This window comes from Anabrus simplex, chromosome 1, assembly GCF_040414725.1.
Source record: "Anabrus simplex isolate iqAnaSimp1 chromosome 1, ASM4041472v1, whole genome shotgun sequence".
In the NCBI taxonomy this organism is placed as follows: Eukaryota; Metazoa; Arthropoda; class Insecta; order Orthoptera; family Tettigoniidae; genus Anabrus; species Anabrus simplex.
In genome coordinates this window covers 1,800,642,454-1,800,669,943 of record NC_090265.1, presented here as the reverse complement: position 1 = coordinate 1,800,669,943, position 27,490 = coordinate 1,800,642,454, and the positions used below count along the sequence as shown (strand labels likewise).

At 36.7% G+C, this 27,490-nt stretch overlaps 1 protein-coding gene across 1 annotated transcript in view; it reads right to left on the bottom strand.

Annotated features, from left to right (window-relative positions):
* The window catches only part of Dlg5 (Discs large 5), a 390,290-nt gene that overhangs the window by 48,004 nt on the left and 314,796 nt on the right, over nucleotides 1–27,490 (bottom strand). Inside the window, exon 24 of the mRNA XM_068225698.1 lies at nucleotides 25,334–25,563. Coding sequence (XP_068081799.1) covers nucleotides 25,334–25,563 — 230 coding nt within the window. The remainder of the gene's footprint in view (nucleotides 1–25,333; nucleotides 25,564–27,490) is intronic.

Sequence of the window (27,490 nt, the reverse complement as noted above, 5' to 3'; positions counted from 1 at the left end):
AACCAAAACTTGAACTAACAAAATTACGAGTTTTACCGGGGGTGGGGGCGCCGATTCAAGCCTTACCTTGGGCGCCTACATACCACGCAATGGCCCTGATTGAGAGTTCTGTATAGCCACTGTAGTCCAATGCTTCCTGCTGCCTTAATCATATCAGTATTGAATTCGAATTTTTCACTTGCTTTACCTTTGGTCATTGCTTTCACTGCCCTTGCAAGTTCCGACCATGTTATCGGGTTCTCTTCTTTTTCTTCATCTATTATTTCCATTTTCTTATCTCTCCTTCATCCAAGCAGTCATCCTCATTATAAAGTTTTTCCAAATACTTTGTCATCACATTCTGAAGACCCTTACTATGGATCCACCTTCCCTCTCCAATGCCTTGATTTTGTCTTGATTTATTATTTTTGATTTTATTACTCTGTATAATAGTTTCTGATTTACTCAACTAACTTGCTCAATTTTGTTGGTAAACTCTCCCCAACATTTCTCCTTTTCTTCCTTGATACTCCTCTTTACTTGTAGTTTCAATCTTTTGTATTCCACATGTAACCTTTCTATCTTATTCTCATCCCTCTGATACATTTTTTGCTTTTCCTTATCCATTTCTTTCTTCACCTTGTTCATTTCTTTTATTTCTTTATTTTGTCTGTCCACCACCGTCTCTCCTTTCCCTTAACCTTTGCTTTTGTTTTTCCTATCTATGTATATAAAATAAAGAGTTTTGTCTGTACATTTTTCAGAACTTGAAAAGAATGGTATTTCTGTGTCGGCCATGTCCACAGTAACAAGGAAATGCACCTTTTACTTTTCCATAATTTCTGTCTGTCTGTCTGTCTGTCTGTATGAATGTACACGCATCACGAGAAAATGGCTGAAGAGAATTTAATGGAAATCGGTATGTAAAGTTAAGGGATGAGCCTCTACAATCTAGGCTATAAATCATTTTATTCACATTGAGTGAAATGGTAGTTTAGGGGAAGGTCTAAAATTTAATTCTCAAATATTTATGTTATTAGTGGTCCTATCGATAAATACTACATAACTAAAGTTATACAGAATTAAATTTCCGATCATTTATGTCTTATGCATTTTTACCGTACTGGCTATGATAACACAGATATTCGTGAATTTGTACTTTTGTTCGTAAGTCCATATCCATACCTGCCAACTTTTAGAAACCAAAAATAGGAAGATTTTTTAATTCTTGGATTTCATCACATATATTCCACCACTGTCTACGTGAAAAAATGTCAGGATTAAAGGCATACTTATCTACAGTTACAATGCGAATTGACCATTAAATTTAAAATCTTAAACTAAGAAAACATAAAAATGGTTACAAGAAAATGTACCTAATCACTCTCATTTATGACACTTACATACGAATAATATTTGTCACACCGACACACGGAACAAAATGCATACTACCGTATTTTCTCGCGTAATTAACGCACTTTTTTGAAGAAAAATACAGGCGAAAACTTCGGATGCGATTCAAGGAATTCGGATATTTACAAAGTATTTACAATTCATTTACATTTAAAAGATACATCAAATATAATCCAAACACAATTGGTTCAACCCATTTGCAGTTGTCGTCATTTGGCGTACAATTCCGGCGTGAGATTTTTTTCTGAAAAGTCAAATAGGGTACATCAGATAAGTTAGACACGTGGGTTTGAAGTACCGACACTGGAAAATGTTCTTCCCATTACGAGCTGACAATACGACCTGAATGACATACCGGCAAAAAAAAAAAAAAAAAAAAAAATGTCCAACACGAGAAGGGCCGGGCATCGAAGGAGGGACCCTGTTACATTACCCCAAACCGTTCGTATGCAATCTTGTACGAGTGACGTGTCCATCCAGCCTTTTTCTTGAATACGAACGTGGATCACTCGCGGAAATTTTGCTTTAGGCATTGGTTTTCGTTTTAGAACAATGTAAGGTGCAAGCTTTCTGCCATCAGCTGTTACAGCAAGCATTGCAGTACATCGTTGTTTTTTTGCTTCCGGTAGCGCGTGCGATAACACTGTATGTTCTTTTCTTATCGATTGTTCGACTTTGTGGTATATGGAAACTGATTGGCGTCTGACCTGCGGTTCCTATAAGGGAGATAAAACATTCCTTCACTTTACGCTTCTCAATCACAAAGCGTTGAAAATGGTGGAAATCATTCGTCACTTTTTGGCATAATGTTGTTCTTCGAAGAGAAAGTCCATTTCTCTTCATAAAATTAATTCAGCCTCGGCTAACCTTCAAATACGAGACAATGATTCCACGTGCCGCGGCTATTTCTCATTCTTTAAAATGCAGCATTTTGTGAGAAACGGCTTATCCAACATTGCGTAACAAAATCATATAGTTAAGCAGATAATCCTCTACTTGCGGAAACTTGCCGCTTTTTGGTCCGCGAAATGCTTTGCGAGACTTGTTGGCCGCTTGAAGTGCAGTTTTGTTACCGCGGTAGCGCGTTTCACTTGCTGCCCGCTGCTCTATTCCCGTATGTTTCGGCGTAACTGATCACCGCAAGTTCGTATGTTGCAGTATTAATTGAGTACTGTGGACTGACAAACAATTTTGAGATCACATAATGTCCCGTACGCGAAACACTCGGTGCGTCAAATTCCACTTTGGACCCAAAAATATTGGGATGTGTAAATTATGCAAGGGCGTCGATTACGGTAGCGGAGAAAATACGGTAGTTTCCCTTAATAGACGGTAAAATGTACAGAAATTTATAGACATCTCTGAACACTTGGAGATAACGTTTGTCATATTTTTTGGCCATAACGAGAAAAGAAAATACCAGAAACTGTCATAGAAATGCAAGGAAAAACACGTGGCCTACAACTCCGACGAAACTACTCACAGAAACGAATCCCCAACTGTATCAAGCGCACACGCTGCTGTGGTGAGCGGGAAACACAATACACGAAGGCGACGGACGAAACACGCACGAAATAAAGCATCAAATACGCTTGAAAATTAGGTTTCGTTAATTACACAAGCACATAAGAATTTATCCTTTATTCTAAGGGAAGAGTATTGGCCGTACTAGAGGTTATATTAGTAAAAAATCGGAAGAAGTAAAAATAAATCGGAAAATCGGAAGTCGAGTTAAAAACCGGAAAGTTTCCGGGTAAATCGGAAGGGTTGGCAGGTATGCCATATCAATGCCGAGCCATGAGAAAATGGATTAACAGAATTTAAAGAAAATCGGTATACAGAGTCTGGGAATAAGAAACTACAGTCCAAGCTATAAACAATTATTCACCCTGGATGAAACTGTAATTTAGGGGAAGGCGCCTAAAATTTAAATACCTATGTTATTGTCCTATCGAAAAGTACTACATAACGAAAGTTATAGAGAATACAATTTCCGATCATTTATGCTTTATTCACTTTTACCGTACCGACTACGATAAAAGAGTGGTATTTCAGAGCCGGAAGGAAACTAAATGTGAAGGCCTACAATATTGAAAGCGCATAACATTGATCAACAATAACATTACACAGACCATTGTTTGTTGTGATGTTATTTGTCTCTTATGCTGCCGCTCAACTCTGATACATGGGATTATTGCTGCGTACCAAGTATAACAGTCTGCCTGAATACTGGCAGGAAATAGCCTTGATAAATGTAATTGTAGAATGAGTGAACCTGGAACCAGCCCTCATATCCAGTTAAAAATGCATGAACTGGCTGGAAATCGACCCGGGCCTTCCGGGTGAGAGGCAGGCAAGTTCGACCATGGGGCCGGCTTTAATCATCAATTACCGGTACACGACTCAAAAATCTTCAAACTTTACATTCATTTTTATCAGGGAAACTTCGTCAGTTTCCTCTAAAAACTTCTTTCAGTTCAGCAACTTTGATCAGTCAAACTGTTCTAAAAAACTAATAACGCCAAGCCAAACCACAATCGACTACAAGTAGTTTTTAATTCTCTAATCTAATAAAATAAAGCACATTAGATACAAAAGCGCCCAACATGATGGTGAAATCCCTTATTTTTAAAATCTTCCATTGTAATTTAGTCACCAATATATTGTTCATAGTCAGTTTATGGAAATCTTGTACCGAGTAAATTAGGCCTACATCGACTTTTAAAGGTTATGTTGAACTCTAGAATACAGTTTTGAATGTAAGTATTGATTCTCAAGTTCTCGAATGCATTATATTCAATTCAGCCCCTCACTAATCACAATCAAATTGGAAAGAAAAAAATATCAAAACTTCCGAAATTACGGTTATTCGCTACCTTGAGCTCAGCTGGAAAGCATGCTCCCTGTATAAGTCGGTACGAGTGCGAAATGATACAAACTTTTTAAATATAATGTGCGCAGATAAAACGACTGCGGTTTATATAACATTGTAACACAAAAACGTGAAATTCCGAGTCTTATATTAGGACCAAAACAGTAATAGGCAATCCAAAAACCTCCCATGGCTTTATGTATGTAAGGTGCAACATCTGTTCTGATCTCAATAACATAATCGTCATCATCAATATCCCACTCCAAACGCCCGGGTGTGTATACGATAATTTTAAATTACTACATTTGTGTTACTTAAGTATGAGCAGTTTTGATTCCTGCCTGAAGGCTCAGTGACTATACAGTGCCCTGAGGGAAGTGCCAAAAACCTGTTCGGCGATACATTCGAAAAGAGTAAAAAAATAAACATCTAACCCTGGACATAATGTAGACTTTTTGCAAGTATGAAGTAGAGCTGTCTAAATGTGCTCTATCTTCTTTCACTTGTTGTGGACACACTCTGCTTTATGATTTCAATTCTCTAAAAAATACCACCCGAATGCTAAGATGGTCCCTTATGCAAGTTTGCCGCCGACCGCTTTTCCAGTATAGTACTTCCTCAAATTACCGCAATGATGGGACATTAACACCAAGATCCATGTATGCTGTAGCCGTCCTTTTGTGAGATACAGTTTCTTGAAAATCGCGTGATCGAGAATTTAGCATTGATGGGACTGAAATATCTGGACGGTTGATACGGGAAATAATTTCTACGAGGAATAGAAAATGCAGGATTTTTACAACATTTTTTAATTAGCACGCTCGCTGGATCACGTAATATGAACGAATAATACAGAAAACATAGCTTCCGGGAACATATAATCGAGGTTCTATTTGTGTATAATTTCTCTATTTTGATTCTTAAATTCATATAATATTGAGCTTTAGATTTTGCCTAGTTGGCTGTTTCATTTAAAGTCAAGAATAGCGATCTCTAACGTCATGTCCTATTTTAACTTGTTATAGACAGTTTTAATTATGAGGGTCAATTTTGTGTGTTTTAACGTTAATGTGTATCTTTGTATAATGACCCTATTTGGCTGATGTTGACGTCCACGGATGTTGAAACCGGTACCAAAAATAAATGAGGTCGTAATTTTAATCAACAACATATCTTGTATTGAAAAGGTGGTTTTGTAATCTCCATTCAGGTCCAGTATAATGGCCGTAGGACTAGACAAGGCTGTTTTAAGTAAACTTTTAAATACATAGATAATTATTACTAACATACTGCTAAAATATTTTGACATATTTTCTAGACCCATGTGGAGGAGTGTATTCTTTTGTATGCTCCTGTGGTGGTTAGTAGTGTGTATAATAATCACCAGTGTATTCACCGGACCACGCCCTTTAGAATTGCTGTCACAAAAATGACCATTAGTGAACCAACAGGTGGCTATGAAGTACTGGCGAGCACATTGGCCAATAAGAATGCTATATTTTTCTTTAATAATTTAAAGATATATGGCAAGAAATTTATATGCTTTCAAAGACACTACAAATCTATAGGGCAAGAGCTTTCATCAGAATGCTTTATGATATTAACAAATTCATCGCAATGGGGAAGTGACCCGATGGCAATGGTCACTTACAGCAGTGTGATAATAAGGTAAAGTTGAAACGTAATTACACAACAACATGAGAACAACAAGCAATTGCATGGGAAGAAAATATTACAAGAAATACTACTAGTTTAATATTCTAAATCCAGCATCATATGAATTCACAGATACCTTAAATGATTCAGATGCCTTAACACTACAATTTACATTTTTGCGTTGAGCGTTGCATTAAAATATGACACCATCACCTAGAAATTTGCCCACAATTTACAGAATGCTGGAGTCTATCCTTGAAGCATCTTACATTTTTGGGAAAAGGCTGTAAGATCTCAAACTTGCAGTAACAAAAATCAGCCTAGTGTTTAAAAATATATATATATATGATATGGAGCGAAAACCTCAGAAGTTTGGAGAAGGGATTAAAATAGGGACATGGAATACAAGAACAATGCTAAAAACAGGAAGACTAGAAGAACTCAAACGAATTATGGATGAAAACAAAATAGATATCATGGGATTATGTGAAACTAGATGGCCTGGCAAAGGTGATTTCCACAGTGACCCATTCAGAATTGTGTACAGTGGAAATGAAAATGGTGGACAATATAGAGTAGCTGTAATATTAGGAAAGAAGTGGGCAAACAACGTGCTAAACACATATCATGTTGATGATAGAATAATGATGGTGAAAATAGCTGCCAAACCAACAGATATGGTAATAATACAGGTATACTTCCCTACTACTGGACATGACGACGATGAAGTTGAGGAAATGTATCATAAAATAGAAGATATAATTAAACTAAACAAAGACAAAGATAACATAATCATAATGGGAGACTTCAATGCTGTGGTTGGCAGCAATATTACTAGAAAAGTTGCTGGCAGATTCGGTCTAGGACGAACAAATGATAGAGGAGAACGTATGATGGACTTCTGTGAAGAACAGGACATGATCATAATGAACACTGTATTTGACATGCCTAATAGAAGACGTTACACATGGAAGGATTTCGGAGATAATAACAGATACCAAATTGACTACATTATAGTTAAGAGAAGGTATAGAAATCAGGTAACTTCATGCCATAGCTATCCTGGCTTAGACATCGACAGCGACCATGTCCCAGTATTAGCAAAATGTCGAATTAGGCTGAAGAAGTTTAGGAAACCAAGAAGCAAGAAATGGAATCTAGAAAAGTTAAATGATCCATTAACACAAGTAGCATTCGAAGAAAAGACAGATACGATCATGTACAACAACTGCAACGAAACAGATTGGGACGCTGTCAAAGCTTCACTTACAACGGCAGCAGATGAAGTGCTAGGAAAAAAGACGCTTGAACCCAGGAAGAACTGGATGACCGAAGAAATACTAAATCTCATTCAGGAAAGAAACAAAGAGCATCGGAAAAATACCCCAGAAGGAATGATAAACTATAAGAAACTAAAAAACTTAGTTACACAGAAGTGCCGAGAGGCGAAAGAAAGATGGATGAATGACATTTGTAAAAGCATAGAACATGATATGAAAATCGGAAATGTTGACAGAGCATACAATCAAGTAAAAAGAACACAATTCAAGGCTAAAATGAAATCCAGTGTAATAAAAGATACGGAAGGAAGTCTGTTAATAGAAGATGAGGTAATGAAGAGATGGAAAGAGTATTTGGAGGATCTATATAATGGAGAAGAAATTGACAATGTAGATGAGTACATCATAAAACAAGACCAGGTTTCACAAGATGAACTAGGTCCTCCCATAGTGAGAAGTGAATTCGAAACAGCACTGCAACAGCTGAAAAAGAACAAGGCTCCTGGACCAGACAAACTGCCTGCTGAACTGTGGAAAAACTCTGGAAAAAAGCTGAAGGATGAACTCTTCAAAATCATCCAGTACTGCTATGAAAACGGAGATATGCCAGAGGATTTTGTTGAAAGCAAAGCAGTACTTCTGCACAAAAAAGGAGATTCAACAGAATGCTCCAATTACAGAATACTAAGTCTTGTTTCACATGCAGCAAAAATATTCACATGCATATTAAAAAACAGAATCAAAATGAAAATTGAGCAGAATCTAGATGATGATCAGTTTGGGTTCAGGAAAGGAGTAGGAACAAGAGAAGCTATTATAGCACTTAAAACCATCTTGGAGAGAAGACTGGAGCTTAACAGAAATACATATATAGCTTTTGTAGACCTGGAAAAAGCTTTTGACAATGTTCATTGGAAAAGGCTGTTCAAAATTATGAAGGACATTCATTTGGACTGGAAAGACAGAAAAGCAATACTCAACCTCTACATCAATCAAAGAATAAACATCGAAAGTAATGATAAAGTATGCAAGGTGAGAATCAGGAAAGGAGTAAGACAGGGGTGTTCCTTATCACCATTTCTATTTAATCTGTACATTGAAGAGGCCATGAAAATTTTAAAATCCAAAACACCTGGCATTAAAATAAATGGAACAACTGTACACTGTATTAGATTTGCCGACGATATTGCACTTCTGGCTGACAATGAGAAGAACATGCAGATCATGCTCAACAAATTAACATCCATCTTAAAAGATTTCCAACTTAACATTAATGTAAATAAAACGAATGTTATGGTTGTAAGCAAATCTAAAATGAAGCCAGAGGCACAGCTCAGAATTGGAAATATTTTAATAAAACAGGTGCACAAGTTCTGCTACTTAGGATCAGTTATTACCGATGACAACAGATGCACTGTGGAAATAAAAAAAAGGATTTCCCTGTGTAAGAAAGCCTTTGAGGAGAAGAAGCAGCTCTTAACTAATAAATCCTTAAATACTGAACAAAAGAAATTATTTATCAAAACGTTCATTTGGAGTGTGCTGCTATACGGCTGTGAAGGATGGACTCTCTTGAAGGAGGACGTGAAACGACTAGAGGCAGTGGAAATGTGGCTATGCAGGAAGATGACAACAACTAGCTGGATTGAGAAGAAAACTAATGAAGCAGTGCTTAGAGAAATAAACACCCAGAGGCATTTAATAAAAGCGATAAAAAGGAGAAAAGCATCAGTTTTCGGTCACATTCTCTGGCATAATAACTTCATAAAGAACTTGTTCGAAGGCAAGGTGATGGGAAAGAAAGGCAGAGGGAAACCACGGAAGAAGATCATTGAAGAGGTAGTTGAGATGATGGGATGCCAAGGTTATGGAGAGATGAAAAGGATCGCAGAGAGAAGAGATCAATGGTTGCAGCGACAAGGCGAAGCCTTTAGATGATGATGATGATATGATATGGCTAATAATAATGCTCTCGTGAACTAACAAAGAAATCTTGCAATTCGATGCAATTATTTTCTTTAGTTCGGCTCCAATATGCTTAACTATGTTGAAACAACCATTGGTCGAATGAAGAATTTGGCCTATGTTGCTACTATTCATTTCTTAGAGATTAATTTCAGATTCAAAATCACTGAATGCTTGATTTTTCTTGGCAATTTTATAGGCTATTCCGAAGATTTTGGAGGTAATCTCTTTGTCATGTTCAAAAGCTTGAGTAAAAGAGACCTCCAACTTAGCAAGAGTTATGTTAATGGCAACCTTATCAGTGGAACCGATCTTATGATTGTGAATTTTTTTTTTTTGGTACTGATTATCTGGAGGATGGTTACCTAGTTGTACTTCCTCTTAAAACAATAATCACCACCATCACCACCAATGATTATCTGAAGAAGAATAAACAAAAAAACTGATTATCTGATACCATGGAAACCACTAGAGTGAAATCTTGTTAAGACGTTTCTGCTTGGGACAAGGATAAAGAACATGTTAAGCAAGAAAACGTACTAATGAATATACAAATAAAAACTATCCCACAGGGATATGGAAACACTAGATACGATATTTTCCGACATGAGGGCTTTTTATATCATGTATCCATGTGTACAGCGAAAACGATAGGACTATTTACCATTCCTTCGCTATTTGCTTAACGTCGCACCGACACAGATAGGTCTTATGGCGACGATGGGACAGGAAAGGCCTAGGAATGGGAAGGAAGTGGCCGTGGCCTTAATTAATTTATAGCCCCAGCATTTGCTTGGGGTGAAAATGGGAAACCACAGAAAACCATCTTCAGCCCATTTTTTGAGATAAGGGAAGTTTTAAGAGGTGTGAAAAAATGAGAGAACAAATATTAAACCTTTTCTCCTGGGGATTATAAAATAACAAGTACCGGTACACTGAAAGGTGTGTAAAACACCAGACAACAAATATGAAAACATGCACACAGTGGCCAACAAAAAATATCAAAGTATTATTGCGGATCACACTCTTTCTAAAACAAATCTTAATAGAAGCCTTTTATTTCAGAGCAGTGGGTTATTAATCATTATCTTCTGGTCACACTCTTATGGCCGGTTTCTGGAATGACAGTTATCTGTAGATGCGTAGTTATCACTGACTTAACATGGTGATACGTTTAAAATGAGTTTCCGAAACAACAGTTATCGACTTCTTCACAGTTATCTCCGCAACGACTGGTAACTGCAGCTAGCGCTGTAGTTACCTCTATATTAGAGCTGATTCCACAAATACCGGTAAGAGGCGCCACTCCATACCGTTTCATACAAGGTCTTATATTAGTTTCGTAAACATTAGTAAGTGATAATGAACTGGTTATAGTATATTTACAGTCATTCATTGTAGTTTTAATGTGCTTGGGTGTGCTGGAATCGATAATATTTCAGTCATTACGTTTACTTCCATGTTATCACTGGCTTTAGTCACTGATTCCAATTTATGGTGTCATAAACTGTACATGTATCTTCCAATATGGGAAATGAATCGTCAAATAAAATAGAACTCGAACCAAACGGATTTACATCAGGCTCAAATTGATCTTTCAGTGTAGCTATAATGTTAAGATCTCCTTCGTCAGGCTTTGAATCATAAGTCCCACCAACAGTTAGTGAACACCCAATCTGAAATTATGGAGTATTTACCATTAATACTGTAGTTACAGTACATTTGTACTAAATAATAAATATCTTAGGTATCGGTATGCATTTAACATAAACCTGCTGAATAATAAATATTGATTTTTCATTTCTTTTTTTTAAACGTTATTATATCCCTTGCTGCATGTCCTCGGGAGGTAGTTACAGCTGTAGTTTCACGTTGCTTTCAGCCGTGTAGCAGTATCAACACAGCTAAGCTATGTTGAGTATTATTACAAGGCCGTATCAGTCAATCATCTAGACTGCCGCCCTTGCAACTACAGAAAGGCTGCTACCCCCCTTTCGATGAACCATTAGTTTAGTATCCCATGCCTGCAAAATTTTAACACGTATTATTTACAGAAGAATGGAAAAACAAGTTGAAGCTGAGTTGGGAGAAGATCAATTTGGCATCAGAAGAAATGTAGCAACACGTGAAGCAATCCTGACTTTACGTCTGATCTTAGAGGATCGAATCAAGAAGGACAAGCCCACGTACATGGCATTTGTAGATCTAGAAAAGGCATTCGATAATGTTGATTGGACCAAGCTATTTAGGATTCTGAAGATGATAGGGATCAGATACCGAGAACGAAGAATTATCTACAATCTGTATAAAAATCAGTCTGCAGTGATAAGAATCGAGGGCTTTGAAAAAGAAGCAGCAATCCAGAAAGGAGTGAGGCAAGGCTGCAGTTTGTTCCCTCTCCTTTTCAATGTTTACATAGAACAGGCAGTAAAGGAAATCAAAGAGAAATTTGGAAAGGTAATCACAGTCCAAGGGGAGGAAATTTGCCGATGATATTATTATTTTATCTGAGACTGCAGAAGATCTCGAGAAGTTGCTGAATGGTAGGGATGAAGTCTTGGGTAAGGAGTACAAGATGAAAATAAATAAGTCCAAAACAAAAGTAATGGAGTGCAGTCGAACGAAGGCAGGTGATGTAGGAAATATTAGATTAGGAAACGAAGTCTTAAAGGAAGTAGATGAACATTGTTACTTGGGTAGTAAAATAACTAACGATGGCAGAAGTAAGGAGGACATAAAATGCAGACTAGCACAAGCAAGGAAGAGCTTTCTTAAGAAAAGAAATTTGCTCACTTCAAACATTGATATCGGAATTAGAAAGATGTTTTTGAAGACTTTCGTGTGGAGCGTGGCATTGTATGGAAGTGAAACATGGACGATAACTAGCTCAGAAAGAAAGAGAATAGAAGCTTTTGAAATGTGGTGTTACAGAAGAATGCTGAAGGTGAGCTGGATAGATCGAATCACAAATGAAGAGATACTGAATCGAATTGGTGAGAGGAGATCGATTTGGCTAAATTTGACGAGAAGAAGAGATAGAATGATAGGACACATCTTAAGACACCCAGGACTTGTTCAGTTGGTTTTTGAAGAAAGTGTAGGTGGTAAGAACGGTAGGGGTAGACCAAGGTATGAATATGACAGGCAGATTAGAGCAGATGTAGGATGCAATAGTTACGTAGAAATGAAAAGATTAGCACAGGATAGGGTGGCTTGGAGAGCAGCATCAAACCAGTCTATGGACTGATGACTCAAACAACAGCAACAACAACAACATATCCCTTAACCGGTAACGTGAGGTGTCAGACTCCAATAAACATAAAACATCCGGACTTATTTAATTAAAAATCTTGCAGGGAGCTGTAGTTTATGCTACCTCCTTTGTGACGTACCCACTTGGCCCACAGATGTTTGACAAAATTATAACGTGGCGGGTCACTTTAATATTAAAATAAATAAATGATATGTCATTGTTTCTCAATAAATAGTATCCCATGGGCGCCAGTCTTCAGCTTATGGCTTGAAAACGAAAGTTGATAATTAATAATAATAATAATAAGAAGAAGAATACGTAATGAGACTCAAAAACTCCCAGGGATGAGGTGAACAGAACACAAATCATTAAGTACACTAACTTGGAATTTAAGGATCATTAATAATAATTTCAGAACATACAAATTAAAACAGCTATTTATTAGGATGAAAAACGTGACGTAACGGCGTATTAATGAAATCTGAACTTATGGAAGCAAAAGAAAAATTGAATGAAATTAACTTTAAGAAAATGAACTGTTGCGCGAAGACTTGCAGTAACTTATACCATAAGCTCACCATATGTAGACTCTGTTGTCTTGAAGCTGAAGACGAGTGGATCTCTCGTACAGGCTGCCTCATCTGTTGTTGGATTCCAGTCCTACTTCTACATTTCCTGTCTTTAACACTTCCTACTGTACTCCTTACATAAAGTCGTAATGAGTCCTAATTTTAAATGCAAAACCACCATGGGTTATGTTCATGGAGAGAATACACTTGTATTCTTCCGTATTACGGAACAGTAGCACAGCTAAACTCATAATAAAAGGTCTCCTCCCCTATACTAGTCAAAACCGGTCTTCCGTTGACTACCTCTCGTCATTGAGATAGCAAGTCCCAATGAGAGTAACTTTTGAGTAGTATATACTCAGATGCGAAGTGAACTAAGTTAAAATCTTCTCCGATGTGCAGACGTAGAATCGTAGTAAGAGTGTCTTCCAAGAGGGAGAATCAGAATCAGGATAAGAGTGACCTCTCCAGCTCTTGTCAGCGGGTATATATCGGTTCAAAACTCTCCTTCCATCAGCCATATCACATGGTCCAGCAAGATTCGAGGTCTCATCCCTTCTCCTATGTATTGCTGTGAATCCATCTCGTTGCTTCATTACGTTCATTCACATAGGCTGAACTTTCCCGCTGAAATAAAGCGTCAGGAAGCGCAGTATGAAAAGTGGGCATTTATGATGTATCAACTGTCTCTTCTTGAGGTAGAGAGGGTGAGGTCTCTCGTAACCTAGATGACATACTTTTCCTGGAACTGGGCTGAAATTAGCCTGTTGACTCTGGTCACCTCACAACGGCTATTGGAAAATTTACTGCAAGTTATAAATATGAATGATGTTGAAATACTTTACCCAATAATTTGTTCGATCAGAATACGTTATAGCCGCGATACAAAGAAATGAAATGATGATTGAAATGGATGATAAAACCCTATATATATACATATTAATTTAAACACGACCTATCAGTTATTAAATATATACATCTTATCAATTAATTATATAGTTCAATAATTGAAAACATGCAGTGATGTCCCGAACATCACACCTTATCTGTGCCAACACACTTCACAGCCTGAGTCAGGGTTAGCTCCCTACGTTCGATTGAAATTCTCAAGTGGACTTCATAATTTAATCCTGGAAGAAAGTGATCGCGCGCGTGAAACCAAATCATCGCGATCCGTTGCCGTGCCGAGTTTGAAATTTAGGCCTAGAATTCAGATTCAAGACCCAGTTAGGCCTAAATCAGCGAAGGTAGCTGTGTTTGGTGATAGCCAAGGAAGGGGAATTGCGGGAGTGATTAACGACGAGAATATAGCAGCAACCGGAGAAATATATCCAGGAGCTTCTATCAGCAGGGTTGTGGAAAACGTAGAAGCAGCAACTAGGAACTTCGGGAGCGGCGATGCAGTGCTTATCATCGGTGGGACGAACGACGTAGCTCGCGACGACGCCAAGAATGTAAGATCACAACTTAAACATACACTAGGGAAGCTGACCCACACTAACGTTTTTGTAGTGAACGTGCCCCACAGGCATGATTTGAGTAGAGATTCGTGTGTGAACATTGAAGTGGACAAGGTCAATACAGATATTGTTAAAATTTGTAAACATTTTCGGAATACTCAGGTTATTGAATGCAGCAGCTTTGAGAGATACTGTTATACAAAACATGGCCTCCATCTAAACAATTCAGGTAAACGAAAGATAGGAAATATTGTTCTAGATTTTATTAATCTTAAGATATGTACTGTAAAACAGGCAACTCCCTTGAGTTATAATACTGACCAGGAAAACTAGTAGAAAGAGCCAGCTATACTTTAAGCTGGCTCAGTCAACTAGAAAAAGAAACTCAGGATAGTAAGGAATTTCAAGTTACCCAATTGCAACAGTCAAGTTTTAGGGAGGAAGGGGGTCTGAGATTGCTCTTGGTAAACTGTCAAAGTGCAGTAAATAAACAATTAAAATTCGGTACATTGATGGAATCTTATGAGACTGATGTGGTGATAGGAGTGGAATCGTGGTTGAAAGAAGGGGTGGGTAATAAAGAAGTATTTCCAGAAGGGTACACAGTCTATCGTAGAGACCGAGGAGATAAAAAGGGAGGGGGGGTGTTTATTCTGGTGAAGGAAACTTACTGTTCACATGAATGGTTTACCGATGAAAGGGATGAAATATTAGGGATAAAATTAGTTTGTGATAATATGAAGGAGGTGGGAATTATAGGAACATACAGGCCTGGAAGAGAGGCAAGAGACATGGAAATCTTTGAAAAAATAATAGATTATACTTGTAAAAACAATAATAATGATATGGTAATAATTGGGGAAGATCTAAATTTGCCTGAAGTTGAATGGAAAGGAGCTGCAAGTGAAGCCCATGAACAGAAACTGGCAAATAAGTTAATTTGGGAGGGAGGATTTACACAAGTAGTACAAGAACCGACTCGTCTCAATAACTTACTAGATGTATTCTTGGTTAAACCATGGGAAATTGTTGATAAAACTGAGGTAATTGAAGGAATAGGAGACCATAAGGCTGTAATAATGGATGTAGGACTCGTACCAAAAAGGCTTAATAAGAGGGTTACACAAGACAAGAAATTGTACAGAAAAACTAAAGTTGATGAATTTGGGACTTACCTTAACTCACAATTCAGTTGTTGGATAAGTGAAGGGAGTAACGTAGATACACTTTGGGCTAAATTTAAAGGAATTATTTGGGAAGGAGAGAAGAGATTTGTACCTGTTAAGAAGGGTAAAATGACCTCAGACCCTGTTTATTATACAAGGGAAATAAGAAAATTAAAAAGAAAATGTAGAATAGTAAACAGGAAAATCAAAGAGGGTAGGGAGAGTAGAGAAACTAGAAAACAGCTAATGAGGGAACTGAATAGAGTGAAAAAGGAAGCAAAAGAGAATTATATGAATGGCATACTTCAAGAGGGTAATGACCACAAAGGGAAATGGAAAAAGCTGTATTCATATATCAGGAATCAAAAAGGAAAAGGAATCCAAATTCCTACAATGGTGGGAGAAGGGGGTGAACACTATTTAACAGATACTGAGAAAGCAAACCTATTTAGTAGGGAATTTAGAGATTCAGTAGATGATTGTCAAGAGTTGGAAACCGAAACAGAAGATAGAGAGGGAGAGAGACAGAGGGAAACAAGAAGCTTCTCATTCACAAATGAAGATATTTTCAGAGAAATCCAACTGCTTCAGCAAGGAAAAGCAGCAGGGAGTGATCAAATTACTGGGGAGGTATTAAAGACAATGGGGTGGTACATAGTGCCTTATTTAAAATTTCTCTTTGACTATGTCATAAACAATAGTGTAATACCAAAGGAATGGAAGGAATCTATAATAATACCAATTTATAAAGGAAAGGGTGATAAAAGGAAACCAGAGAACTACAGACCAATCAGCCTGACCAGTATAGTTTGTAAAATTCTGGAGAGTTTAATATCGAAGTACATCAGAGGGATATGTGATGATAAAAATTGGTTCATGAGGAGCCAGTATGGATTTAGAAAGAAATTTTCTTGTGAGGCACAACTGGTGGGATTTCAGCAGGACATATCAGATCAGTTGGATTCAGGAGGTCAGTTAGATTGCATAGCCATAGATCTTTCCAAAGCCTTTGATAGAGTGGAACATGGAATATTATTAAAGGAATTGGAGGGAATAGGATTGGACGTAAGGGTTACACGTTGGATAAAAGCATTTCTAAATTCAAGGGTTCAGAAAGTCAAAGTAGGAAATAATGTATCTCAGGAAGAGAAAGTTTGGAAGGGAATTGCACAGGGTAGTATAATCGGTCCGTTACTTTTCTTAATATACGCAAATGATTTAGGGAACAATATAACATCAAAAATAAGATTGTATGCAGATGACATAATTGTTTATAGAGAAATAAACAACATTGAGGATTGTTCAGAATTACAAAGGGACCTTGAAAGTATCCAACAATGGGTTGAAGAAAATAATATGAAGGTTAATGGAGGCAAATCAACTGTTACAACTTTTACAAACAGGAGCTTTAAAACTGAATTTGAATATACTTTGGATGAGGTAGTTATCCCAAAAGATGGCTAGTGCAAATACTTAGGTGTGAGATTTGAAAGTAATTTGCACTGGAAGGGTCATATTGATGACATTGTTGGGAAAGCATACAGATCATTACATGTCATAATGAGGCTACTGAAAGGATGCAACAAAGAATTAAAAGAAAAAAGTTACTTGAGTATGGTTCGTCCATTATTGGAATATGCAAACAGTGTTTGGGATCCTCACCAAGAATACCTAATAAAAGAAATAGATAGTGTGCAGAGGAAAGCAGCAAGATTTGTAACAGGGGATTTCAGGAGAAAGAGTAGTGTATCAGAAATGTTAAAGGAACTTGGGTGGGAAACTTTAAGTAAGAGAAGGGAGAAAACTAGACTTACAGGATTATATAGAGCCTATACAGAAGAAGCATGGGGAGATATCCTTGAGAGGCTTCAGTTGGAAAATAATTATATCGGCAGGACTGACCACAAATATAAAATTAGAAGGAATTTTAGCAGAAGCGATTGGGGTAAATTTTCATTCATTGGGAAGGGTGTGAAGGAGTGGAACAGTTTACCAGGGGTAGTGTTTGATCCTTTTCCAAAATCTGTACAGATATTCAAGAAGAGAATAAACAGCAACAGAGAAAATAAATGAAATGTTAGAGGGCATTCGACCAGTGCAGGTTATTGTATATAAAAAAATGTGTGTGAATAAATTAATTCCATCCCCTGGTCTAAGGAGTTTGGACAGCCAAAGTAGGGGACTGCCTGTAGGGGTGAAGTACAGTGGGGACTTAGAGGGCCCTGGGACCGCTACGGTAGCTGTGAAGGCCCTTCAGGAACTCTGAAAAGTGGTGGCAAAAGGGGCTCTGGTTAAGACGCAGCAGGTCGTTATGCTACTTAGGATCCAGAACGGGTAAAAAAAAAAAAAAAAAATAGTAAATAAATAAATGCAATGTAAATATTAATGTTATACCAGTTTTATAGTATCATTTGAAGCAATTCCACATACTGTATATCAGTTGACTATATTTGTAAGTAGGACAGGATATATTATAAGTAGAATTTTGTAAACAATATAAATTTATTAAGGATGAGCTGTGTGTTTAATAGAAAACATTGTTAGCGTAAATTGTATAATATTGTATTATAGGAAAAATTTTCTTCTCTTGTTAATTTAATATTTAGTGCTTGACAATAATGTATTTTAGTGTACCATTTGCCACCGAGGTAGACACATCATTTGCAAATAAAGAGATTTTGATTTTGATTTGATTTGATGTCAGCAGTTACGAGAGTATTTTTGTCAATGCAATTTAAGTAAAACATCTAAAATTTCTAGTCCGTTGCAGTTATTAAGAACGACAAATTCTCAGTTCGAGGAGTACATTAGGGGAATACTAATGAAAAATTCAGTGATATGGCTATTCTCTTTTGGCTATTGGCAATCGCAGTTTGTAATGCTTTCTTGTTGTTCAAATTGTGCCATGAAAGCCCAGAAAAAAATGGAATTGGAATTCTTAAAGGGTTTGGCATCTGATCAGGTCAAATTACATGTCAAAGAAGAATGATAAATGAGCGAGTAAGTAACGGGAGTAAGTAGCAGGAATAAGTAACATTTTACACGTACGACTCGGCGCCGAGATGCCGAAGAAAAACTAAAGAAACTACAATCCTGCCGTACATGCCCAGCATCTTTGAAGAGAAAAACAGTATATGCGTGTTTTAAGTAGGAGTTTTCGGTTTGTTTGCAGTGAGAAAATATGGATATCACATCATCAGTGCCGGAATTATAGGTTCCAAAGTGTGCTGCACGTTTTCATTTATGTGATTATTTTCGTTTATGCTTGTTGTTCTGGATCAGTGAAAAGTGATTGTTTGGTAATTGCTGTGTATTTTTATAATTTTACTGAAGACAACAATCAAGGTGAAATTTAAGACGATGTATGTGTACTGTGAATAGGAAAGAAGGGGAAATATATCTTTGCATTATTAGATCGTACATATATTCATATTACGAGAGATCATTACATGTTGAATCAGATTGATTGAGATGACTGTTCATATTTGCCAACCATTTTTCATTGTAGACAACTTCTGCTAGTAAAAGTAACTAGATATTACCACAATAACCCTAAAAACATTTGCGCAGAAACATCTATGAATGGAGAGTTGCTATAGTAGCCCCTGTATATAAAGGAAAGGGTGATAGGCATAAAGCTGAAAATTACAGGCCAGTAAGTTTGACATGCATTGTATGTAAGCTTTGGGAAAACATTCTTTCTGATTATATAAGACATGTTTGCAAAATTAATAATTGGTTTGACAGAAGGCAGTTTGAGTTTAGGAAAGGTTATTCCACTGAAGCCCAACTTGTAGGATTCCAGCAAGATATAGCAGATATCCTGGATTCAGGAGGTCAGTTGGACTGTATTGTGATTGACTTATCCAAGGCATTTGATAGGGTAGATCATGGGAAACTACTGGCCAAAATGAGTGCAATTGGACTTGACAAAAGAGTGACTGAATGGGTGGCTCTGTTTCTAGAAAATAGAACTCAGAGAATTAGAGTAGGTGAAGCTTTATCTGACCCTGTAATAATTAAGAAGGGAATTCCTCAAGGCAGTATTATTGGACCTAGCTCCAATTAAACCACGTAAAAAACACCAATGGTGGAACAGTGAATGTGATGAAACAGTGGAGAAAAGACATCAGGCATGGCTATTACATCAGTCCCAAAAGACAGAAATATCCTATCAAAAGCTAGTAAAACAGAGAAAAGAAACTACCCAAGTCTTAAGAAGAATAAAAAGACAACATCATAAGGACACCCTGCAGTTAATTGAAGAACAGTTCAGTAAAACTAAATCAAGGGACTACTACAAAACCTTCAGAAAGCAGCTCCAAAAATATGAACCCCCGACCCTACTGATGAAGGATGAAGATGGTAAGCTGGCCCATAACAATAAAGACAATGCAGAAATTCTGGCTAAACATTTCAACAAGCTTTTAAATTGTGAGGAACCTACAGAACTCCTTCATTTGGACACCAACACCCCGATAAAAACATCACCAGAAAACATCAATCCCCCCACAATAAAGGAAGTCTACCAAGCTCTGAATAAATTAAAAAACTACAAAGCGCCAGGAGAAGATCAGACCTTTGCGGAAATCTGGAAATATGCAGGAACCTCAGCAAAAGTTGCCCTCCATCAACAACTTGTCTCTATCTGGATTAAAGAAGAACTACCAGAACACTGGACAACAGCCCTCATTCATCCTCTGCACAAAAAAGGGGACAAAACCGACCCTAATAACTACAGGGGAATCTCTCTCCTAGACATAACATACAAAATATTTTCAATAATCATCCTTAATATGAGAAAGAACTAGGAGAATATCAAGGAGGTTTCAGACCCTGGAGGAGCTGTCCTGATCAGATCATGAGTCTTAAGTTGATAATGGACTATAACAGGAGAAGAAACAGAGATATGGTGATAACATTTGTAGATTTCAAGAAAGCTTATGATTGCATCCATAGAGAATCTCTGTTTAAAATTTTAAGACACCTTGGACTACACCCCAAATTAATAAACATGATAAAATTGACTCTCACCAATACCAAGTCAAAAGTGAAGTTTAGGGGGGAAACATCAGAGACATTTGAAATTAAAACTGGACTACGGCAGGGAGATGGGCTCTCACCACTATTATTTAACTGTGCTCTAGAAATGGTAATGAGGGAATGGTTTAGAAAATGTCCCCCCAAAATAAAGATTGGCCGAAAAATCAAAACAAATTGCCTGGGTTTTGCTGACGATTTAGCATTACTAGCAGTGGACATAAAAGAAGCAAAAACCCAGATATCAGAACTTAAAAACATTGCAAATAAAATTGGCCTCAAAATATCATTTGAAAAAACAGAAATTATGCCCCAAAAACCAACACAGCTAAAAGAAGTCACCATAAATGGTAATAAAATCAAAATAGTAACTCAGTTTAAATATCTTGGAGAAGTAATAACACATAACTTAAATGAAAAAATCTCAATCCAAGTAAGAACAAATAGATTAGCTAAAGCACAAAAATTAACATGGGATATCTACAAAAAGAAATGTCTATCAATAAATACAAAAATAAAACACTACAACACAGTTATAAAACCGGAAGCTACATATGCAGCGGAAACACTCTTTTACCTGAATAAACAATCAAAGACTGACAGACTTCAGAAAATTGAAAGGAGGATTGGAAGAACCTGTATCAACAAAAAATATCAGAAAGATGGACAGTGGCGGTTAATACCTAACAAAGTCGTGTACAAAGAGCTAGAACCCATTACAGATACTATGCGTAAGAGGAGACTGGGATTCTTTGGACATATCATGAGGATGCAGGACTCGAGACTTCTGAAACAACTAGTACAACACAATCTCGTCTCAAAAAATACCACAACAGGATGTAAATGGATCAGAGAAGTAAGAGAGGATCTGAAGGAAATAGGCCTTACAACAGAAGACACCAAAAATAAGATAAAATTGAATACAAAACTCAAGAATACAAACCTCCGCTTTACCCTTACACAAAACAAACCAACAACACGCACATTTTCAACTGAGGAAAGGGCACGAAGATCGGAGCGTCTGAAGAAGTACTGGGAGGACCGCAAAGCCCGAACAATCCCTTCAAAGAGACCTGAACGACGGACTGACTAAAGTGATCCTATGTGGTCATAAAAGAAGAAGAAGAAGAAGAAATGATTTGAGTAAAGGAGTGGAATCAGAGGTAAGACTTTTTGAGGATGATGTTATTCTGTACAGAGTAATAAATAAGTTACAACATTGTGAGCAACTGCAACGTGACCTCGATAATGTTGTGAGATGGACAGTAGGCAATGGTATGATGATAAATGGGGATAAAAGTCAGGTTGTGAGTTTCACAAATAGGAAAAGTCCTCTCAGTTTTAATTACTGTGTTGATAGGGTGAAAGTTCCATTTGGGGATTGTTATAAATACCTAGATATAAATATAAGGAAAGATCTTCATTGGGGTAATCGCATAAATATGATTGTAAATAAAGGGTACAGATCTCTACACATGGTTATGAGAGTATTTAGAAATTGTAGTAAGGATGTGAAGGAGAGAGCATATTTGTCTCTGGTGAGACCTCAACTAGAGTATGGTTCCAGTGTATGGGACCCTTACCAGGATTACTTAATTCAGGAACTGGAAAAAATCCAAAGAAAAGCAGCTCGATTTGTTCTGGGTGATTTCTGACACAAGAGTAGCGTTACGAAAATGCTGCAAAGTTTGGGCTGGGAAGACTTGGTAGAAAGGAGACGAGCTGCTCGACTAAGTGGTATGTTCACAATTAAGTATTTATTTATTTTCCACCTAGTCGATACAATGATTGCTTAAGGCAATTTTTAATGGTCAAAAGTGGTACATGTTTCGTATATTATCAACATCTTCAGCCACATAACACTGTTTAGATGAAAAATATATAAAATTGACAAAGTAATGTTTTAGAGGAAGTGTCTTTAAAATGAACATAAGATTGACAAGATTAAAACAAACAAATAACTCAAGAGAAAATATATAAATTATTTCTACAATAGAAAGCAGTCTTCAAGGAAACACTTGTACAATATTCCATAGAGAAATTGTCCTAATAAATATTCTTTTCTTAATAATTCATGAAAAAAGATCAATTTATAAATTAAAAATTATACAATTTATAAGTAATTATCGAAATGAAGAAATCCTGATATCACAGTGCGGCTCTTATTATTAATGTAGATGAAAATATAACTAATTCCTAGGTGTTAAATCTTATTAAGCCTGCTTTCCTTTGGAACAGTAACTCCTGTCATTCTTTCACAGTTTTGCGCCGGGTGTAATATTGATGATGCGTTCTTCCTTGCTCTTGCACCTGAGGAGGTAGAGGAGCGGGGGATATAGGTGTGTCAAGAACTTCTTTGCTGTCACCTATAGCTTCAACTGAGGAGGAATAAGTTGTAGGGCTATCTGTAGGTGGAGAAATTCCAATTCTTTTTTCTTGATCCTTCTCAAGCATTTTCAAATATACTAGAATTTGATAATATAATGGATTCTTATATTCTACAGCCTCATTAAGGTTATCATTTTTCTTTACAAGTTGGTCTAGATGAATGTACAGGTCTTCATATGTGTTCATTAAGCTGCCCTCTTTTAACTTTTTTATGATGGTCAGGTCTTGTTCTATGTTGGTAAATTCATGACCTGTGGCAGTCATGTGTGATCCCATTGCTGAGAATCTTCTATGTTTTTCAGCATTCACATGTTCCAAATATCTAACTTTAAAATTGTGGCCAGATTGTCCTATGTATGTATTCTTACATTCAAAGCATGTGAGTTTATATATACCGGAATCAAAAAATTTATCTTTTTCCGAGAGATTTATTGTATCATGGTTGAATCATGTTGTTATTGGTGGAAAATGCAATTTTGAAATTTTTTCTCTTAAATAAATTTGTTATTACATGAATGTTTGGATTATTATATGTGAACTTGATATATTTTTCAGTTTTACTAGGTTCGATTGCTAATTTAGATTGTTGCTTCTCCGAAAATTTATTAATTATTTTATCAATCATGTTATTGTTGAAACCATTCAAGAGAGCTTCTTGTCGGATAAACAACAGTTCTTTATTCCTTTCAGATTTGGATAAAGGAATACTAAACGCTCTGTTAACGTAACTATAATATGCTGATCTTTTCTGTGCCTCAGGGTGTAACGAGTTGTTCTTGATAGTGGTCAGTGTGAAAGTGGATTTTCTGTGTATTTTGAAAGAAAATCCTTTTTCTTCTCTTGTTGTGACTATGTCCAGAAAATTCAGTGATTTTTCAACTTCTTCTTCTAAAGTGAATTTTATATTGGAATCCAAATTATTCAATATATTTAAAACTTTATTGCTATCGGTGAGTCTCTTATCTATTATAGCGTAACCATCGTCCACATAACGTGTCCAAAAATCCAAACCCTCTATTTGATTAATAATTTTCGTGTGTTCCAAATAGTCTAAGTATATATTAGCCAATATTCCTGATGCTGGGGCTCCCATTGAGAGTCCTTTTTGTAGGTAAATTTTATTATTAAACGTAAAATAATTTTGATTTAACACGAATTTTAAAACATTAATAAAATCTTCAATTTCTGGTATGCTTACTAATTTGTTCTTCGTTAAATTCTTCTTAATGATTCTGATAGTGTCTTCTATTGGAATGTTTGTATACATGTTGGTTATGTCAAACGAACATGTCGTGTGAGATGATCCAAGTTTAAAATCTTTAACTAGATTGCAAAAATCCACTGAGTTTTTGATAGGTGTTTTACAATGAAATACGTATTTACTTGATAAGAAATTATGTATAAATCTAGAAGTTTTATAAATGGGGCTATTTTTGAAATTTATGATAGGTCTAATCGGTTCTCCCTGTTTATGTAATTTCGGTAGTGCTCTCGCAGTCGGGAGTCTAGGGTTCATATTTATTAATGTTTGCACATCATGTTCATTAAACAAGAAAGACGTGCTTTTTAATAGTTTTTTAAGATCCCTCTGAATACGTTGATTTTTTTATCTTCACCAAAAGAAGTAATCTGAACATTTGCCCATGGCTTAGAAATATAGCTTGTTTGTTTCTGTACGGGTCCAAATTGATTCCTTCTTGACATATTTTACATCCAAGGATTTTATTTTTCACGATCAACCAATTCACAACTGCATGTTCAGTAGCCACAACCCCGTGTTCAGCTTTTACAGATTCGTTCGCAGCACTCTCGACCAAGCTTGTTTTCAGCACACTACATTCCTTCGATTCACTTAGAAAGTTTCAATTCCTTATCTGCTGGAGCAGAAGAGAAGGACCGAGTGATTTTAGAATTCTCTGTGTTTGATAAAAACAAACCAATTCATGTATAGAATGCACAACGGATGCAACTACAGCACACAAAGCAACACAGTTAAGTGGAGATTATCACAGTCACACAAAGATGTGACAAGAACATACAGTGGAAGGAGTGGTGCTATTGAATCGCATCATAATCGATAACTAGAGAGGTGACAATGTGATGGCATAATTCGACATCAAGTAGTGATGGCACATTTCAACAATAAATCCAAATCTTCACCACAATTTTTACAATCTAAGGTTTACCAGTATGCATACCGGAGGTACCGGCAGAAGAAAAGCCCTGGTATTATGGCTGTAAGCCCTCATACTGAACATAACATTTACATCTATTCAAATACAAGGAACCAACCTTATCACAGATTTCCTTGACAGCAGTCACTGTAGTGCACTCAAAATAGTTGCCCTTCTTACGATAGTCCACAAAGATGTTTTCTGTTACTCCCTTCTCCATCATAGCTTGTGAACAATGCATCACCTCTGGAATGCAACGTGTGAATTTGTCGGGAAAATCTTGGATTAGCTTTTCCATCACACAGTCAGCTAGTGGACCCATGATTAGGACAGGTCTGAACACAGGATCTACAAAAGAAAATAAATCCAGTGAAGTATAAAGCCTCATTCAAATTATTTTGTCAAAGAGAAAAGTTTCATAAACTGACAGTATAGCAAAAGCCACATCGGTACAACAGAACCTGGACTAACTGCGGGATAAGTTGACCACATTAACCAAAATAACATAAAAGAACAGCAGAATATGCGTACAAATGGTTTTAAACAAAGAAACATGTTTATTATGGTATATTTTAAGGGCATAAGCCTAAAAAATGTATTCACCGTGTTGTTTACAAAATCTGAAAAACTAGCCTGAATGCACGGTCTTTCGGCAGTAGTTCCACCACTTGAATGTAGTTGTGTAAACCACACGCACATAGCACGGTTTGTTATACACGCTTTCTAATTTGCTTCAATTCACTTTTTCTTTACCCACATTACATTTTCGCACAAATGTTAACAGTTCAATTTTCTACTTCCAATCTCAGAGAAACTTTGTTTTGTGATTCCGCACTCTGCACAAATATTACCCATGGATGCACCCTTTGCAAGTTTTTCTATTACTGCTATTTTTTTTTTTCATGAATAGAAAGACCCTAGTGTTTGACCAGAGAAGGCTTACTCAGTGACACGATGTGAATACAAAGAATGAGATGCATTTGATATAACAGTTTAAGAAACCGACTACAGAGCATATTCACAACAACGGGCAAACAAGTACGAAACATAGTATGGGACAAGGGAATTCCTCAGACCCTGTTTAAGAGCTATCTCCTGTCCATCATACTTAAAGTCAACTGCAAGCTGTTGAAATGAAGTTCCTCAGATCAGCTGTACAGAAAACAAGGAAGGACAGAATCAGGAATGATCAGATACGAAGAGACCTGCAGGTCAACATGACCCTGGAAGAAAGGTTGAGTGTTGCAAGGCTCAGGTGGCTAGGACATGTTAAGCGGATGCAGGGGACTCGAACACCACAGACGTATTTTGCAACCGTTCTGGGACAAAGACCAATTGGACAGCCTAGAAAAAGGGGATCAGATCAGAGAAGACCTAGAGAAGAGAGGAGAAACAGGGGAGGCCCTAGAGAGAAAAGAAGCATACCAGGACCGCAATAAATGGAGGCACATCATTCTTAAACATCCTACCCAGCTCGCTGGAAGGAATTTACGATGATGATGATGATGAATGAGCAAACAATCTTAACTATCACGGATCTATGTGATGAATGCAATGGTTAATTTGAAGTCACTTTTGAAACCTTGCATTCTGCATTTTCACAAGGTTTTTTTTTTTTTTCATGTGGTTGAGGTTAACAGAGTTTAGCAGTATAGCTTAGACTTAATATCTGCTAATAATACTGTAAAGGACTGGAGGAGGAATTGACAGGTCTAGAAAAAAACATGTTATCAATGAAAACAACTGAATAAGTTAATCTAAAGGATGCAGTAACAAAATAATTTGTGACAGCAGAGTAAAACTCTGATTAACTCATACAGTGCCAACATGCCAATGCATCGGCACTTACATTCTGAACGAAAAATGCCAGGATGCCGATTCGGTCGGCACCCTCTTATATGTGGTGTAGTTATGCAGTAAGGTGCTAGATTGCACCACAAATCAAATAGTAAGAAGGTAGAATATAAGTAATTCCTTTTTATGTTATTAGATGGCACTGACATAGCTTCATTTTTTGCTAGTTTTCTCTTCCATTGTGAGTGTATGGTCTGTGAGCGCTTGACGTCTATCATCCAATATGGCAGCCTTCTTGTTTGTTTATGTCTGCGTGTTGTGATTTGTTTTCAATAATTTTACGTTCTAATTGACACATTTGAGTTATTTAACGTAATATATACATTTTATAATTATTTCTCCTGTAGTTATAGTTACCGAGCAATTTATTTAGGTCGAAGTAAAGTCGTAAATAGTACATTTATAACAACAAGGCATGTCG